The sequence below is a fragment of the Carcharhinus amblyrhynchos genome, chromosome 17 (assembly GCF_965287045.1).
Source record: "Carcharhinus amblyrhynchos chromosome 17, sCarAmb.v2.hapA, whole genome shotgun sequence".
NCBI lineage: Eukaryota > Metazoa > Chordata > Chondrichthyes > Carcharhiniformes > Carcharhinidae > Carcharhinus > Carcharhinus amblyrhynchos.
Window position 1 is genome coordinate 17306724 of NC_137340.1, and position 18876 is coordinate 17325599.

Genomic DNA, 18876 nt, shown 5'->3' on the forward strand with positions numbered 1-18876 from the left:
TAAAATTGTCATGGTTATTATCAAACATTGATGGCAATATTTTCATTTTCTGAATTCATAAAGGTCAGGCCATGTCTGATGATTTGAATGTTTTGAAGAAGTAACAGAAGTAGTTTATAGGAAATACGTATCTGTGGGTGTTATTCATAAATACTTTCAGAAGGCATTTGAGAAATCCTCATAAGAGACTTAGCTGAAATTGAAGCTTGTAGATTGAAGGCAAGTCATCAACCAGGTTAGGAAATAGGCTGAGCGTCAGAAGATGGAAGATACAGATACTTTGAAGTTCTGAGAGAATCAGGTTTTAATAAGGAGCTGAAGGAAATCAGCATTAGTAGAGAAATGATTTGGGGGAAATTGATGGGACTGAAAGTGGATAAATCTCCAGGACCTGATGGTCTTTATCCCTGAATACTTAAGGAAGTATCCCTGGAAACAGTAGATCCATTGGTGGTTATTTTCCAAAATTCTTTAGACTCTTGATTGGTCTCTACAGATTGGGGTGGCTACTGGAAGCCCGTTATTCAAAAAGGAAGGTAGAGAGAAAACAGGGAACTATAGACCAGTGAGCCTGACATCAGTACTGGAGAAGTTGCTCGAGCCCATTATCAAGGATTTCATAGCTCGGCATTTGGAAGGCAGTGATATAATCAGACAAAGTCAGCACGGATTTACAAAAGGGAAAACATGCATGACCAATATTTTGGAATTTTTTGATGATGTAACTGGTACAGTTGATAGGAAAACCAGTGGATGTGCTTTATTTAGACTTTCAAAAGACTTTGGACAAAGTCACACGTAACAGGCTATTATATAAAGTTGAAGCACATGGGATTGTCTTGAGATGGATAAGAAGCAAAGAGTTGGCATAAATGAGTCTTTTTCCGATTAGCAGTCAGTGACAAGTGAGGTTCTGCAGTGACTTGTGCTAGGACCCTAACTGTTCACATTATATACTAATGATTTGGAAGAGGGAACTGAATGTATTATCTCAAAATTTGCAGATGATACTAATGTGGGTGGAAGGGTGAGCTGTGAGGAGGACAGACTGAATGTGTGCGCATATGCATGACAGATGCAGTATAATGTAGATAAATGTAAGGATTTCCACTTTGGTAGCAATAATAGAAAGACAAATTATTACTTGAATGTGTGTAATTTGAGAGAGGTGGATACTCAGCGAGACTTTGGTGTCCTCATGCATCAGTTGCTAAACATAAGAACATAAGAAATAGGAGCAGGAGTAGGCCATCTAGCCCTTCGAGCCTGCCCCGCCATTCAGTAAGATCATGGCTGATCTGTCGTGGCTCAGTTCCACATTCCCGCCCTCTCCCCATAACCCTTAATCCCCTCTCTTATCAAAAACCCATCAACCCGCATCTTAAAAATATTTAGCGAGGTAGCCTCCACCACTTCAACGGGCAGAGAATTCCAGAGATTCACCACCCTTTGAGTGAAGAAGTTCCTCCTCAACTCCGTTCTACACTGCACCCCCTTTATCTTGAGGCTGTGCCCCCTAGTCCTACTATCCTTTCTGAGCAGGAAGAGTCTCTCCACCTCTATCCTATCCATCCCATTCATCATCTTATACGTCTCAATGAGATCTCCCCTCATTCTTCTAAACTCTAACGAGTACAAGCCTAATTTATTCAGCCTCTCCTCATAGCTCAACCCCCTCAACTCCGGCATCAGCCTAGTAAACCTCCTCTGCACTCCCTCCAAGGCCAAAATATCCTTGCGTAAGTACGGCGACCAAAACTGCACACAGTACTCCAGCTGCGGCCTCACCAATGCCCTATATAGCCGCAGCAAAACCTCCCTACTTTTATATTCAATCCCCCTCGCTATGAAGGCCAGCATCCCATTCGCCTTCCTGACCACCTGCTGCACCTGCAAGCTGGGTTTTTGCGACTCATGCACAAGGACCCCGAGGTCCCTCTGCACCGTCACCTGCTGCAGTTTTTCGCCACGTAAGTAATAATCCTTCCTACCAAAGTGGACTACCTCGCACTTGCCAACATGAAATTCCATTTGCCATTTCCTGGTCCATTCGCCCAGCCTATCTAGGTCCTTCTGTAGACTCTCCACACCCTCCGCACAATTTGCCGTTCCACCAATCTTGGTGTCATCAGCAAATTTCAACACCATACACTCGGTTCCCTCCTCCAGATCATCTATATAGATGGTAAATAGCTGAGGCCCCAGCACCGACCCCTGGGGCACTCCACTAGTCACCATCCGCCAACCCGAATAGCACCCACTGACCCCAACTCTCTGCCTCTTATTTGACAACCAATCCTCTATCCACGCTAACACCCTACCCCCAACTCCATGTCTCCTGACCTTCTGCAATAACCTCTTGTGAGGTACCTTGTCAAACGTCTTCTGAAAATCAAGAAAGACCACATCCACCGGCTCTCCTCTATCCACCGCCCTAGACACATCCTCATAGAACTCCAGTAAATTTGTCAGACACGACTTCCCTATAACGAAACCGTGCTGCGTCTGCTCTATCAAGCAATTCCTCTCAAGATGCCTCGCTAAAGACGCGCAGGTACGGCAGGCAGTAAAAAAGACAAATGGTGTGTTGGCCTTCATAGTGAGAGGATTTGAGTATAGGGTTAGGGATGTTTTTGCTGTAATTGTATAGGGTGTTGATGAGGCCATACCTGCAGTATTGTGTGCAGTTTTGGTGTCCTTTTTTCAGGAAGGATGTCCTTGCTATGGAAGAAGTAAAACAAAGGTTTATCAGGCTGATTCCTGGGATGGCAGGTCTGTCATATAAGGAGATACTAAGTTACTTAGAATTATATTCACTGGAGTTTTGAAGAGTGAGAGGGGATCTCAAAGAAACTTATAAAATTCTGACAGAGTAGATTTAGAAAGAATGTTCCCAATGGTGGAAGAGTCCAGAACTAGGGGTCTGAGGTAGCTTGAGGATAAGGGATACACCTTTTAGGACTAAGGTGAGGAGAAATTTCTTCACCCAGAGGGTGGTGGTTGTGTGGAATTTGCTACCACAGAATGTAGTTGTCTGATTTGAAGAAGCTATTAGATATAGCTCCAGGGGCTTCAGGGATCAAGGGATATGGGCGGAACAGGGATTAGGGATATTGAATTTGATGATCAGCCATGACCAAAATGAATGGCAGAGCAGTCTCGAAGGGCTGATGGCCCATTCCTGTTTCTAATTTCTATATTTCTAATTGGTGGCTACGCTAATAAATTGAATGCATTCCTGCCTGGATACACACTATTTATGAGAGTCACACTCATTCATTGTGCATTAGACCCTGGAGTTCAGCACTCAGGTAAGCCATACTCTCCATGGTTTGAACAGTTATAGAGTGCCCCTTCAGTTGGCCAAGAATTGATGTGCTGAACTTCTCCCACATGCACAGACACTCATTCCCAATTGATTTTTTTCTAACTTGTTCCAACTGTGTTATTGTAAGATAAGGTCGAAAATGCTGCTTTGTCTGGGAGCCCAGCTTCCAACCTCTCCCTATCACCCACAAAGTTACTTCCATCCTCCTGCATAATCATTGCCCCCTAATTCCACTCCCACCTATCACTATTCAACCTCTGCCTGTTACCTCGGAATAATCATTATCAATGTGGATATTCCTGTTCTCCCCTGAACCCTTTAAGGTTGATATCCTCATGCCTTTTGTCGACTTGACCCCTCCCCATCTCGAGGTCACACGCACTCTGATTTTTCAGTACCCCTCCATGAGACCATCCAATACCCTCCCCATGATGTTTCAGCTACTGACTTACTGGATACAAATGCCTCCCCTGAACCTAGCTGTGCCTTCTGCCTTGCAGTAGCATGACTGTAACCACTAGGATCAAATTAGTTAACTGACCACATGTTCCCTGACTTTTCAGTACCCCTCCATGAGATCATCCAATACCCTCCCCATGATGTTTCAGCTACTGACATACAGGGATCCAAATATCTCCCCTGAACATAACTGCCTTTTGCCTTGCAGCAGCATGACTGAAACCACTAAGATCAAATTAGGTAACTGATCACTTCTATAGCCCCCATTATTTTCTCAAGTCATGTGCGTAAAATACTTGTTTTCCACTGATAGGCTAATTTGTGTCTCATAATTTCTCCAGCCATCTGCCTCTAATCAATTCCCTGCTTTGACACCAATCTTAATTTTCCCCAATTCTTAACACAAATCCTGAGAGAATGTCACAGGTTTGTTAGAAACTAGGACTAGTTTCATGCTCCGATGCTGCTGTAAGCGAGAACGGAGAATTTGGCACTCAGTTGTAGGGAGGCGATGGCTTTGTGGTATTATCACTAGACTATTAATCCAATTGCCATGGGGATCTTCATCAATTGCGCTGATGAATGGCAGATGGAGTTTAATTTAGACAAATGCAAGGTGATGCATTTTGGTAGATTGGACCAGGACAGGACTTACTCAGTTAATGATAGGGCTTTAGGGAGAGTTACAGAACAAAGAGGTCTAGGGGTACGTCTGGAACAAGTTGCCAAAGATAGTAGTAGAGGCAGGTACAATTTTGTCTGTTAAAAAGCATTTAGATAGTTACATGGGTAAGATGAGTATAGAGGGATATGGGCCAAATGTGGGCAATTGGGATTAGCTTAGGGGTTTAAGAAAAAAGGTGGCATGGACAAGTTGGGTCGAAAGGCCTGTTTCCATGCTATAAACCTCTATGACTCTAATATTTTGGTGGGTTTGAATCCTGCCAGAGGAGATGGTGGAATTTGAATTCAATAAAATAGAACTGAGAACAAAGAACAACACAGCACAGGAAACAGGCCCTTCGGCCCTACAAGCCCGCGCCGTGCATTTTAACACTCAGTGAGTGACCCATTCCGATCCTCCTCCTACCTACGATTTTTGTCTACGCCTCTTGGACTCCACAATAAAGGGGTGCAAATTTAGAGAATTATATGTGCGCCAGATTAAGGGAGGTCTAATTTAGGGACAATTTGTTAACACCAGTCAGCCTAAAAGCACGTTTTTGGGGTGTGGGAGGAAACCGGAGCACCCGGAGCAAACCCACAGACACCGACCCAAGTTGGAGATCCGACCTGGGTCCCTGTATCTGCACATCAAACAGTGATAGTCACTGAGCTGTCATGTTGCCCGTCAGTTGGTCCAGTTTAAGCATGCACTAACGACGTGAAGCACTAGGCAACTCTCGAAGCAACATCCAAGAGCAGCCCTCACACGACCCGCCGCATGTATGCCCCTTGTTGGCCAACAAGGCGGACTGAATCACCTGTGGATGTAAAAAAAAAGAAAAATATATCTGGAATTAAGAATCTACTGATGACACTGAAAGCATTGTCGATTGTTGGTTCACCAACGTCTGGTAGAGAAAGAAATCTGTCGCCCTTACCTGGTCTGGCCTACTTATGACTCTAGAGCCATAACAATGTGTTTGATTCTCAACTGCCCTCTGGCAACTTGGGATGGGCAATAAATGCTGGCCAACCAACAATGCCCATGTCTCATGAATGAATGAAAACAAAACCCTGTTCATTGCAGTGGGCCTGGAGAATCCCACTTGCATGAGTAGCTGGAAAATTCCAGCCCAGGATGAAGAGACGTGGTTTCAAAAATAAGAAGTTTGGCATTGAAGACAGAGATGAGGAGAATTCTTTTCTCTAAAGTCATTAGCCTGTGGCAGAGGAAAGGCAGAGTCATTTAATATTTTTAAGTTAGAGTTAGATTGACTCCCTTGTCAGTCAAGAATCTACGTGTATAGAGGTAGAAAGGAAAGTAGAGACCACAATTAGATAAGCATGATCACATCAAACAGCTGGGCAGACTCAAGGAGCCAAACGGCCTACTCCTTCTCCTAATTCATATATATGTTTGTACGAAAATATCGGCTCCTGCTCCATCAGTGCTTCAATTTTTAAAAATGTTATCCTTGTGTTCTAATCCCTCCATTGCCTCACTATATCTGTAATACCTTTTAGCTTTCTAACTCTCTGGGACTCTTAGTGCCACTCTCCTCACTGCACCACTGACCATGTGACTTCAGCTGTGCTCTGGATTTCTAAAGACCAAAGAACAGTTCAGCACAGGAACAAGCCCTTTGGCCCACCAAGTATGTGCCCACACAAATGCCTCTCTAATATAATACTTTCTTACCTGTACGTGGTCAATATCCCCCTATTTCCTGCCTATTCATGTATCTATCAAGATGCCTCTTGAAAGTTATTATAGAATCTGATTTCACCACCTCCGGCAGCTTGTTCCAGGCATTCAACATCCTCTGTGTGAAAAACTTGTCCATTACATCTCCTTTAAACTCCCCCCCGCTCACTCTCAACCTATGCCCCGAGTAATTGACCCTGGGAAAAAGACTCTGACTGTCCGCTTTATCCAAGCCTGTAAATCCCTATTGGGCCCCCCCTCATCCTTCGATGCTCCAATGCAAACAATCCAGGTTTATTCAACTTTCTTCATGTCCATGTCCTCTAAACCAGGCAACATCCTAGTAAATCTCTTATGCACCCTTTCCAGTGTATCAACATCCTTCCAGTGGTGCGGTGCCCAGTGCACAATACTCCAAATGCAGCCTAACCAAAGTCTAAAACAGCTACAACATTATTTTCCAATTGCTATACTCAACGCCCCAGTCGATGAAGGCCAGCATGCCATACACCTTCTTGACCACCATGTCCACCTGAGTTACCACCTTCAGGGAACTGTGGATCTGCACATCTTGATCCCGGTGTATGCTAATATTTCTAAGGGCTCAATTTACTGTATACTTCCCTCCTGCAATAGACCTTCCAAATCACATCACCTCACATTTGTCTGAGTTAAATTCCATCTGCTGCCTTCTGGCTCAGGCCTCCAGCAGATTTATATCCTGCTGTATCCTCTGACAATCCTTCTCACTATCTGCTTTTCCCCCAATTTTTGTATCATCTGCAAATTTACTAATCATTTTCCTCCAAATCATTTAATATATATTACAAATAACAGAGGCCCCAGCACTGATCCTTGTGGAATACTGCTTGACACAGACCTCCAGTTAGAAAAGTACCCTTCCGTTGCTACTCTGCTTTATGTGCCCAAGCCAGTTTTGTATCCATCTTAGCAGCTCACCTTGGATCCCATATGATTTCACCTTGTGTATCAGCCAGGCATGAGGAACCTTATCAAAGGCATTACTAAAGTCCATGCGTACAACACCCACTGCCCTGCGCTGCTCAATTTTTCTGGTCACTTCCTCAAAGAACTCAATCAAGTTTGTGAGACATAACCTCACCTTCACTAAACCATGCTGCCTTCTCTTGAGAAATCTCTTTACCTTTCTGTTGTTGTAATATCTTCTTTAAGACTTTTACTCAGCTTAGGCACCATCTGTTGGCTTCTTGTCAATTTTTGTCTGATTAAGCACCTGCAAAATGCCTTAGGATGTTTTCAATGTTTAGGTGCGCCATATAATTGCATATTAAAGTTGAAGGCACATGGTCAGTGGTGAGTGAAGAGAGTGGTACTTAAGAGTCAGAGACAGTTAGAAGGTTAAAGAATATTACAGATCTAGTGAGGCAATGGAGGGACTAGAACACAAGTATAATATTTTTAAAATTTGAACAACCTCATGCAGTCAATGGTAGGGCATCACTGAGTGTACATTTATTGCGAATCAGCAGAAACTGAAAATATGCCTATACTGGGATAAATCTAGGTAAAGTATATTTCCAATGCGCCTCATTTACTTTGTGCTGAGGTAGAGGCTACAGAGGAAAATCATCCCTATTACCCTTGAGAGTTATTCAGACATTGTCCATGCATGACTTTTCAGAACTGAATGTGCTACAAATTAAATTCTGTTGTAAATCATTATTTTGAATTCAATTACTAGTAATCTTGCTGCTATACTTTGGCATTAAATGTACAATTTACGTTTCCTGAATAAAGAATTGCTTTTGCTTTCGTAGCTCATACATGTGTTATTATTGTTTAGGAAAGAGAAGAAAGTGAAATTCAGCTTACTGGTAGTATGTCAGAAGAAAAAGCCAAATTTGACCTTTACCTAAGTGAACATATGACTGAAATTATACCTGCTGAATATCAGTATCATCGATTCCAAAGAGAACAGGAGAAAAAGCTTTTCATCCCCAGTACATCACCAGGTACCACAAAAAGATTGGAAAGATTAAGCAGGTCTTCCAGCATCTGTGGAGGGAGTAACAGAATTAATGTCAACTCTGTTTCTCTCTCTCCACAGATGCCAACATCTACAGTATTTTGCTTCTGCAGCAAAAAATAAATAATTGTAATTCATGGTATTATCATCGCAATATAAAATGCATGTTTTATTATAACATTTTTACATGCTATCATTGTACCATGAAAATCAGTTACTTAGCACCATTTCTTGAAATGAGTATACTTTAAGATATTGCAAGGTATGTCAAGTTTTCTTTTCATTTTTTTAGTGGCTCTAAATTGTAAGCTTCCAAGAAATATTGCACTTCATGTGTTGGAGGAAGATTTCCATATCATCCATAAACTAGATGTGTTGGAGAGAAAAATTGTAACCCATGGTATTATCATCACAATATACATTGGGAGTTGTCTTATTACAACATTTTTACATGCTATCATTTTACCGGGAGAATCACTTACTACCACTGTTTCTTGAAATGGGTATACTTTGAGAAATTGCAAGGTGTGTCAAGTTTTCTTTGTTTTTTGTAGTGGCTCTAAATAGTAAGCTTCCAAGAAACTTTGCACCTCGTATCTTGGAGGAAGAAGGCTTCCATATCATTCATAAACCAGATGCGTTGGAAAAAAATATCAACAGGATGGAGAATCGTTTTCTTATGCAAGAAGAGGTAAGTTCACAAAGATAATGTCATTATCTATTTCTGGAAATGGATTGGGAGGCTATGGAAGAAAGCCTTGAGAAACTGAGTGGTTGAGTTGTAATAGTTTTTCTTCAGAACAGGAAAAATTATTACATGAATTGCCATTGATCACTCTAGTTCAACAACTTGTGACTAATCAGGAGATAAAATTGGCACAATCTAGGAACAGTGGAACAAAATTATGTCATGCAATCTCATGTGGTTGTTTCAATGTTCAGTTAGATCATGGTTCACCAGTACTGTAGCTCCATTTACCCATTTATGTTCTGTATCCTTTACAAAATCAAAACACATCAATCTCCATCCTGAATGTTTCACTTGACCTGGCACATTCAGTCTTTCTGAGGAGTAAGTTCCCGATCTCTACTAGCCTGTTGCTATGGGCAAAAGGAGGTTTAATTTAAAATAGCCTTTATTTCTCCTCCGGCAACGTGTCTGTAAACAGAAAGTGTTTATTTTTGATTTTCCTCTTTATATTGACCTATTTTCCCCAAACCCTTAGTTTTGGAGATCCAATTCTCTATTGTTAAGCCTGTAGCAAATTTAATATGGGGTAAAATCTAAGGGTCAGTGTATGTTAATACATAAATAGGGTGTCGCTATGTAACCCCCAGTACATTTGTACAATAAAAGAAGGATAAAGGGGGAGAAAAGAGATCCAGGGAAAATCCACACACAAAATAAGAATTATTGTTTCGCATGAATCCAGTGTCCAGAATAAAAAGACCAGTAGTGTATTCTTTCACAAGAGGTCAGAAGACTGAAGTTGACATTGGATCATCCAATTCTCCAGTAGCAATGATTTCCCTGATGGGAAGGGCACATTTAGGTCTTAGCCTTAAAGGCCCTGGTACAGAAGTTCTAGTGGAAAAGAGAATCGGTGGGGAGCCACTTATTCAAAAACCTGTTTTGTGGTCATCATTAGATATTTAATTCAAGCATTTTATTGATTTCAAATGAAATCTGTCATGGTGGGACTTGAGCTCGGGGCCCCCAGAATATTGCCCTAGGTCTCTGGACTACTACTAGCCCAGTGGTAATACCACTGTGTCATTGCCTTCCTGCAAAGATTGCTTTGTGCTTCCTCACTTTCCCCACCAATAATGGGACTCGATAGAAATGGTATGGAGAAACAAGAAGGCATAATCTTAAAATAAAGCCATTTGGAGGGAAACCAGGAAGTATTTTTTTCACAATGTCAGGGGCTATGACCTCACTTTATAGTTTTGTAATATAGATATATTTATGATCTATATTTCTTAAAAACTGGACAAAGGCTTTAAACTCACTGAAGCCATGACTATCTAAGTCTCACATCAAAGGAATTTCTGGCCTTCAGAACAGCAACAACCACATTATCATTAAAGAAACACCAATACTGTGTGCCTGGAGAAATCAAATCCCAAGGAGTTGTAAAAGCTCCTTTACATTTCTAAGGCCAGGTTCTGGTAAACAGAGATGAGCCATTTAGGATAAAAGGATCTGCAAATTTACTAAGGACTGAAACAGTAACCATCTTTATATGAATATGCAAATTACATGCAATAAGATGGAGAAACTGGTGGCACAAATAAAAATAGATGGCTTTGATCTGATTACCATTACAGAGACATTGTTGTGAAATAAATGTTCCAGGTTACATCACATTTGAAAAGACAGACAGAATAGAAAAGGATAAGAAGTATCTCTGACAGTAAAGGATGATAGAATACACTGGTGATATAGAGGAGATTAACTAGGTTGATTCCAGAGTTGAGAAGGTTGGCTTATGAGGAGAAACTGAGTAGGCTGGGGCTATATTCATTGGAATTCAGAAGAATGAGGGGAGAACTTATAGAAACATATAAGATTATGAAGGGAGATAGAAGCAATTCCACTGGCAGGTGAAATTAGAACTAGGGGGCAAAGCCTCAAAATAAGGGGAAGCAGATTTAGAACTGAGTTGAGGAGGAACTTCTTCACACAAAGGGTTGTGAATCTGTGGAATTCCCTGCCCAATGAAGCAGTTGAGGCTATCTCATTGAATGTTTTTAAGGCAAGATAAATTTTGAACAGTGAAGAAATTAAGGGTTATGGTGAGTGGGTGGGAAAGTGGAGCTAAGTCCACGAAAAGATCAGCCACGATCCTGTTGAATTGCAGAGCAGACTCGAAGGGCCAATTGGCCTACTCCTGCTCCTTGTTCTTATGTTCAAATTATGGCAAGAAAGAGCTTGGCTCAGAAAATTGAGAGTAGAGTAAGTATAGGTGGAGATGAGGAATAACAATGATCAGAAACATTGGTGGGAGCAGGTTATAGGCTCTCTAACAATAGTTATTCAAAAATAATTGCTTGTAACAAAGGCAATGTAATAATTTTGAGGGACTGTAATCTTCAGAATTTTGAATTGAAGATGACTCTTTGTTTCTGAGGGAGAGTCATATTTGACTTGAAATGTCAATTCTTTCTCTCTCCATGGATGCTGCCAGACTTACTGAGTACTTACCGTGCTTTTTTTTTCGGCTTTCTAACACCTGCAGTATTTTTTTTACTGCAGTAATTCCTCGGATGAGGAAACATTTCTTCACCCAAAGAGTGATGAGCCTGTGGAATTCAGTACCGCAGGAAGTAGTTGATGCCAAAACATTGAATGTATTCAAGAGGCGGCTAGATATAGCACCTGGAGCGAATGGGATCAAAGGTTATGGGAGAAAGTAGGATCAGGGTATTGAGTTGGACGATTAACATAATTGTGGTGAATGGTCGAGCAGGCTCAAAAGGCTAAATGGCCTCCTCCTGCTCCTATATTCTATGTTAAGTTGTAATAGCATGACTGAAAAGTGCAACTTTAAAGTAAAACAACTTAAAGCAAATCAGATTTTTTTCCATTACAACCAATGGAAAAGCTGTAATTAAGTTCTGCAGGACCTTTCTCATCTTAAAAAAAACATTAAAACGTTTGGTAGTAAAATTAGAAAAGCAGAATATTTTTTAGTTATTATGAAACTTGTAAATGTTGATGTTTGGAGGCACTTGGATATATGGATATAAAGAATATAGAAAGTTAACATGAGGGTATAGCAAGCAATTAAGAAGGCAAATGGCATGCTGGCCTTTCTTGAAAGGAGATTGGAATACAAGAGAAAGAATGTCATGCTACAGTTGTCATGGCTGTATTGGACTGGGATAAACACAGTAAGAAATCTCTCAACACCAGGTTAAAGTCCAACAGGTTTATTTGGAGTAAATGCCACTAGCTTTCGGGGTTTGCCCCTTCATCAGGTGAGTGGGAGTTCTGGTCACAAACAGAGCATGTAAAGGCACACACGGTTTACAGAATACTGATTAGAATGTGAGTCTTTACAGCTAATCAAGTCTTAAAGGTGCAGACAATGTGAGCGGAGACAGCATTAAGCATAGGTTAAAGAGATGCGTTTTGTCTCCAGACAGACCAGTAAGTGAGATGTTGCAAGCCTAGGCAAGTCTTGGGAGTTACAGATAGTGTGACACAAACCCAAGATCCCAGTTGAGGCCGTCCTCATGTGTACGGAACTTGGCTATCAGTTTCTGTTCAGCAACTCTGCGCTGTCGTATGTCGTGAAGGCTGCCTTGGAGAATGCTTACCCGAAGATCAGAGGCTGAATGCCCGTGACCGCTGAAGTCTTCGCCAACAGGAAGGAAACAGTCTTGCCTGGTGATTGTCGAGCGGTGTTCATTCATCCGTTGTCATTGCATCTGCATTCTAATCAGTATTCTGTAAACTGTGTATGACTTTATATGCTCTGTTTGTGATCAGAACTCCCACTCACCTGGCAAAGGGGCAAACTCTGAAAGCCAGTGGCGTTTACTACCAAATAAACCTGTTGGACTTCAACTGGTGTTGTGAGACTTTTTATTATGCTCCAGCTGTACAGGGCTTTGGTAGGATCACATCAGGAGTACCATTTGTTTATTTCATCTCCATGTTTAATGATAGATTCACTTGCAATAGGTGAGATGCAGCAAAGCTTTACGAGGTTGGTTCCTGGGATAAGAGGTTGTGTAAATTGTAACTATGGGGGCAATTCTCCCACCCAATGCGCTAATTTTTTATTGCGTCAGGTCAGGAGAATGGCATGTGGGCTGAGTCATGGGATTTGCGCATATGTTCCTTACACGTGTGCATCTCCCAGCACTGTATATTTGGCATGTCAGAAGTAAATAATTTTAATGTCAGTTAAATGTTATTATCGGGCCCAGGACTGAAGTCTCCTGGCCCTGTAGCATCTCCCATCCTACCAGTACAATTTTATTCCGGCAGGGTTCAGAGTAGCTCCCCACTTTTGGGGAACTAGCAGGAGACCTGCTGGAAGGGGGGCAATTGGGGTTCCACCCAAGGGGTCGGGTAGCAGGGATGGGGTACCCCTGGTCATGGGCACCCTGACATTGCCCATTGGGCATCGTACAGTGCCAAGGGGTTGGGACCGAGGGAGCAGGGCTTAAGGGCAATCAGCGGAGGGGGGGTGAGTCCTGTACCATTGAGATCAGTCGGGGCTGGAGGGAGGCCAATGATCAAGGTGGGCTGAGGGGAATGGTCTGCCTCCCATTCTGCCGGGGTGTAGGAGCTAGTCACCGCTGAGGAGGAGGGTCTAGAGATCAGGGTGCTCTAGGACGGGGGGGGGGGTATTGGGGCTGTCCCATAAATACCTGTGGAGGCTGTGATCGGGCCATGGAGAGGTGCTGGAGAGGTAGGACTGCAGGGGTTTCGAGCTGACCAGCAAAGTGCAGGAGGACAATTCAGGGCCACTGCACGTGCACAGAGGCCTGGGACTGTCAGGCTAATGTGAATTGGCCCCAACCCCAAGCTTTTAATGATATTGAAGATTGTGACTTCTGCATTGCACAGAATGTGAGAGATTTTTGTCTGAAGTTGCACTGAAAAAACAATTGTGACTTACACAATTTTTCCCACGAATTCAACACAGAACTTTTTTGGGAGAATCATCCCCATATTTCTGCAGTTTAGAAGAACGAGATGTGATTCTATTGAAACATAGAAGATTCTGAAGAATCTTGATAGGGTAGACACTGAGGTTATTTCCCTTGTCTGGAGAATCTAGAACACAGACAATCTTGAGGATAAGGTGCCAATAATTTAGGACTGAGATGAAACATTTCTTCTCTCAAAGAGTTGTGAATCTTTGAAATGCTCTATCCCAGAGAGTTGTGAAAGTTTCACCATTCAACATATTTGAAGTTGAGATGCATTTTCATCTTGCATGGAATCAAAGGATACAAGATGAGAAAGTGGAGGTATGGCCAATGGTCAGATGTGATCTTGTTTAAAAGCAGAGTAGGCTTGTGGAACCATATGGTTCATTCCTGTTCCTATTTCTCATTTTTTTATTTAAATACTTTGATCAATTCACCTTATAGTCATCCAACCTCGAGGCACGCAGCCATGTTTATGCAAACTTTCCTCGTAATTTAATTCTTTAAGCCCTGGAACAATTTTGACAAATTCACACTGTGCTCCTTATAAGGCTAATTGTATCCTTTCTGCATTTTGGTGCCCAAAACCCATTGCAGTGCTCCAGATGGGCTGCAAACAAGGCTGTGTATAACTGAAGCATAATATCCTTTAGTTTTAATTTCCAACCCTTTGAGATAAAGACCAATGTTCAATTTTCTTTTTTGATTACTTTGGTATATATATGTACCAGTTTTTAGTGATTTCACATAAATGCTTTTGCTTCTCCTCAGTTCTTGGGGTGGAATTTTCCACTCTGGAGAATAAAAGCAGTTGTGGGTGGGAAAAGTGGCACAGAACCCACTGGCTATCGCAGTGAGCTTTGGCGTCAAATTGCCCACTTTTCAGCTCATTATATATGCATGAAGCACATCGTATCTTGCGGCAGGGTGGCTAGGATTCTTCTGCCCTGCCATAATCTCATTGACTCAAAGGTCTGGGCATCGTACTTAAACTGCATCCACATGCACATCACTCTTTGAGGCCCAGGACTGGTCTTGGCAAGCAATGGAATGCCCAAAAACAAAGAACTGGTTGCTCTGAAGCTCAGTGACAACGCACTGGATACTCATCTCAATGCAATGGAGGAAAGGTGGAACATATTTTTCCTTGCTATGGGAGCCAGAGTTCCACTACTCTCAAAACACTGGCTTGAGAGCAGGTCACCACAGCAGTCAGTGTCATTGCTCCCCAGAGAAAAAGCCCCGATCCAGTGTGGGAAAAGGCTGAGTGACCTTATTGTTCTGCCAGGGTAAGTGCACCTTCTCCGCACTTTGAACTCACACTCCAACAAGCCCATCAGTCAATTCCTGGGCTTCAGTTTGCAGGGATCTCACACACTATCATCACGAGGAACTTCACTAGTGACAGTCTCACACGCACTATAAGGATTGAGGACATACACAGATCGTGTTCTCAGTCCTTACACATCATTCAGCACCCACAATAGGCAAGCATCTTTATCTTCAGATTGGCATTCGTCCTTCTCACAATCTATCCATATCTCTTAATGCAGGAAAAGATTAACCACAACAACAGAGGGAGATCCCAGATCAGAGGTGGGATGCCTAAGCTTAAAGCCATCCACAAGAAATGAAGAGCGGGCAGCAGAGCTGGCTGATGATTGGGCTTGTGTATGTGTGATTGGCATCTCCCAAGCCAGTGAAGACCCTTTAACCGCTCATTGGACATCTACTGAAACTGTGAGTGCTGTATAATGTTGGTGACTTTGCACCCAATCACTAACTATCTCTTCTCTCTTAAATAGGCTCCAGCAGGAAGAGGAAGAGGACTACTGATACCAAGCTCGTCGGCCTCAGCCCTCACACTAAGGTCAATTTACAACATGCTACTGATGTTTGGCGGTTCGATGAGGGCAAGCAATATCTTCATGAGTGCTGGTTCATCGGTCAAGTGCAGCTGTCTCCAATTGTGTGCTACTGTGACTGCCAGACAGTGGAAATTGTTTCACAAAGTGTGATGCAATCAGTTTGAGTGATGCGATCGTGTGTGCAAGCTGTGAGATGTAGGTGTGAAGCTTGCATCAGTGTTCAGTGTGTGTGTAGGTAAGGTTCCTGACCAAGATTGTTAGTAGGTGAGTAACGGTGGTGCATTGAGTAGTGTGTGAGGCTAGTGGTGAAATTGGTGGAATGTGGTAGTTGAAGATAAATTGTCTGACCTTGACCGCTTAAATGAGGTCATTGAACTTTGAGGCAATCCATACAAGTCCTTGGAACTTGATTCCTGGCATTGACTGCCATGGCTATTTAGCACCGCTACCCTCTAAGCAGTTGTGTGGATGAGCGATTGTCCAGATAAGTTTCCATGAATACAGCACTTCTCCTTTTCCTGCCTTTCACAAAGGCCTCCAGTGCAGCGTCTGAGAATATTAGAGCAAGCTCTCTCCTGTCTTGTATCATTATTCAGTCTTTTCCCACATCAGAAGAGATTCTATACAGACTTCCACCACAGTGCACCTCCCATTTAAGAGGTGCAGGCTAGCTTTAGATCAAAACATGAGATATAGGAGCAAGAGGAGGTTACGTAGCTCATCAAGCCTCTTCTGCCATTCAGTAAGATTATAGTTATGATTTGATTGTGACCTTAGCTCCAGTTTCCTACTGACCACTCATAACCTTTGTTTCTTTATAGATCAAAAATCTGTCTGACCCTTAAATATGTTCAATAACCCAGTTGCCTCTGCTCTCTGGACAAGAGAATTCCAAAGGTTAACGACTCTGAGAGGAAAACAAGTGCTCCTCATCTTTGACTTAAATGGTAGACCCCTAACTTTTAAACTAGTTCCCTAGTTCCAGATTCCCTCACAGAGGCCCTCACAAATTCCCTCACATTCCTTCTTCACATCCACCCTGTTAAACTGTATCAGAGGCTGGGATTTTCACTGGTGGGCATTGTCGCCGGTGACCTGGAAAATTTGGAGAGTTGCCCATTCTCCAAATTTTTCTGTCCAGCCTGTGATGATAGTTGCTGGTGTTGGGGCCAGCAAATGCTACTCAGTACCTTATATGTTTCAATAAGATCACCTCTCATTCTTCTAAACTCCAATGAGTATCAGGCCCAACTTTGGAGACCTAGCCCCAAACTAAAGAACATATATGTCCCAAAACCAGGGAGAGGGATAGAAAGAAGTTCCAAGAAGACATCCTAATCAAAGGAACAGAAATCTGGAATACAAGTCCTGTTCAACGAAATTAAGAGTGAGCAGAAGAGGATGACTCCAAAAGATGAAGCAGACAAAAAGTGAAATTGGCTTTCGAAAAGCCAGAGGTCCGTAGTTACCGAAGTTTGACGACTCTTTAAAATGGACTTGCACAGCAGTGATATTTTGTTGGCACGGCTGGGTATCTTAGAGACTGCACAGAAGGTGAACTTTGAATGCATGTGGTGATCCAGGGAAGAGGAACATTGGAATGAGAGGTGACACTCTGGAGGTGGATCCTTGGTGAAGAGAGAAAGCAATGATTGGGAGAAGATACCAAAATGTGTTCCTCGAGAGGAACAAGGACAGAATTGACTCAGTGTGACAAGCATCTGGAGGGAGCTTATGAGAGATCCATCTACTTTGGGCTGCACTTGCCGTTTGGTTTCGGTGTGCTGTGTCTGACCACAGTTCACCTTTTGGTTTACATGGACTATGTACTTACTGTGAACATTAAAATATGAGATTTTGTAACTTGTACTATCCTTATGAATCTGTATAAGGTATAGTGGAGTGAAGGAGTACTGTAAATAGTTCATTTCTTGTTTAATAAATGTTTTATTCTTAAAAGTTAATCACCTGACTCATGACTGTTCACAAGCCACTTTACGTCTTCCTAAGTAAAAGTTAGCATCTATCTTGCTGGGTTCAACCCTAGAATCTTACTTGTCCAATAGTAACAACAGCTGGGATTGTAACACCAGCCTTTACTGCTTTACGCTAGCCAACGGATACCCCTTAAAGGCAAGGAGTATTTTGGCTGGAACAATGCTGAAACCAATTGCAAATGTGAATTTGAGTTGGGAAAGAGATGAGCATGGCAAGATATGGTGGAAACTGGACTCCCAAATGTTAATGAATTTGTGTTGCAATAGAATGCATGCCCTGAGTTTAGTAATTTGGCACAGCTGTCCCCAATTGGGGAAGGATTAGGGAACCATTATGAAATTCACGCTGGGTGTCTGGTAGGAACCAGGAGAGCCTGTTGCTTTGCTGTCTTGGAAATAATTCTGTTTTAGGGTACTGGCTTGGTTCAAACTCATTCTCCATTTTTATATCCTAAGAAAATTAAATTTGAAAGAATCATGAGGGCAATGAGAAAACATGAGAGAAAAAAAACGTTTAATGAAAGGTTGGGGCTGTGTTAGGAGTGGCCATATGAGATCTACTGAAGAGAATGTTTTGTGCAAGAATTGAAGTGAACAGCCTCCAGCCATGCCATTAGAAGTGTCTGGTTGTTCCAGAAAGCAAGGTTTTGATTTAACGTCTTGAATTTCCATAGCAGAGTGGGAAAGTGAGAGAAAAACTCTGTGGAGTATCTCTCCTATAGCAATACTGGGTTGTGCCTTCTGGTAATATTACTGGTACTTCTCATAGTTTAAATATCTATAAGTACTGTTGCCTAAAGGGATGTTTATTTGTGAGAACACCCAAGTAAAATCTTTTGGGAAAATGCTCTGCAAGAGTAATTTTAACAGTAGATGTGTATTTCTTGTGTGGTTTTTTTATTTTCTTTTGTTAATAAATGCTTTGATTAATAGTCTCCAAATGTGCGACTGGCATTTGTGGCTCCTTACTTCAGAACACATATTTCCTCATGACAAAATACAAATAGAAAACAGTTGTGACCACTTGTTAAACTTTTCTTTTATGGGATTTGGCTTGAATAGAAAACTATCACCTGCAGTATTGTAAAACAAGCCTAATATAAGCTGCATTATGGTTTATTCCAGGCTGTGCTGCTGTAAAAAAAAATCTTAAGCATGGGCTACTAATGCCA

The 18876-nt window shown here is 42.1% G+C and overlaps 1 protein-coding gene across 1 annotated transcript in view; it reads left to right on the forward strand.

Annotated features, from left to right (window-relative positions):
- LOC145354567 (protein CC2D2B-like) overlaps positions 1 to 18876 on the forward strand; it is a 272448-nt gene that overhangs the window by 103928 nt on the left and 149644 nt on the right. The window contains exons 14-15 of the mRNA XM_080206030.1: positions 7984 to 8152; positions 8721 to 8857. Coding sequence (XP_080062156.1) covers positions 7984 to 8152; positions 8721 to 8857 — 306 coding nt within the window. The remainder of the gene's footprint in view (positions 1 to 7983; positions 8153 to 8720; positions 8858 to 18876) is intronic.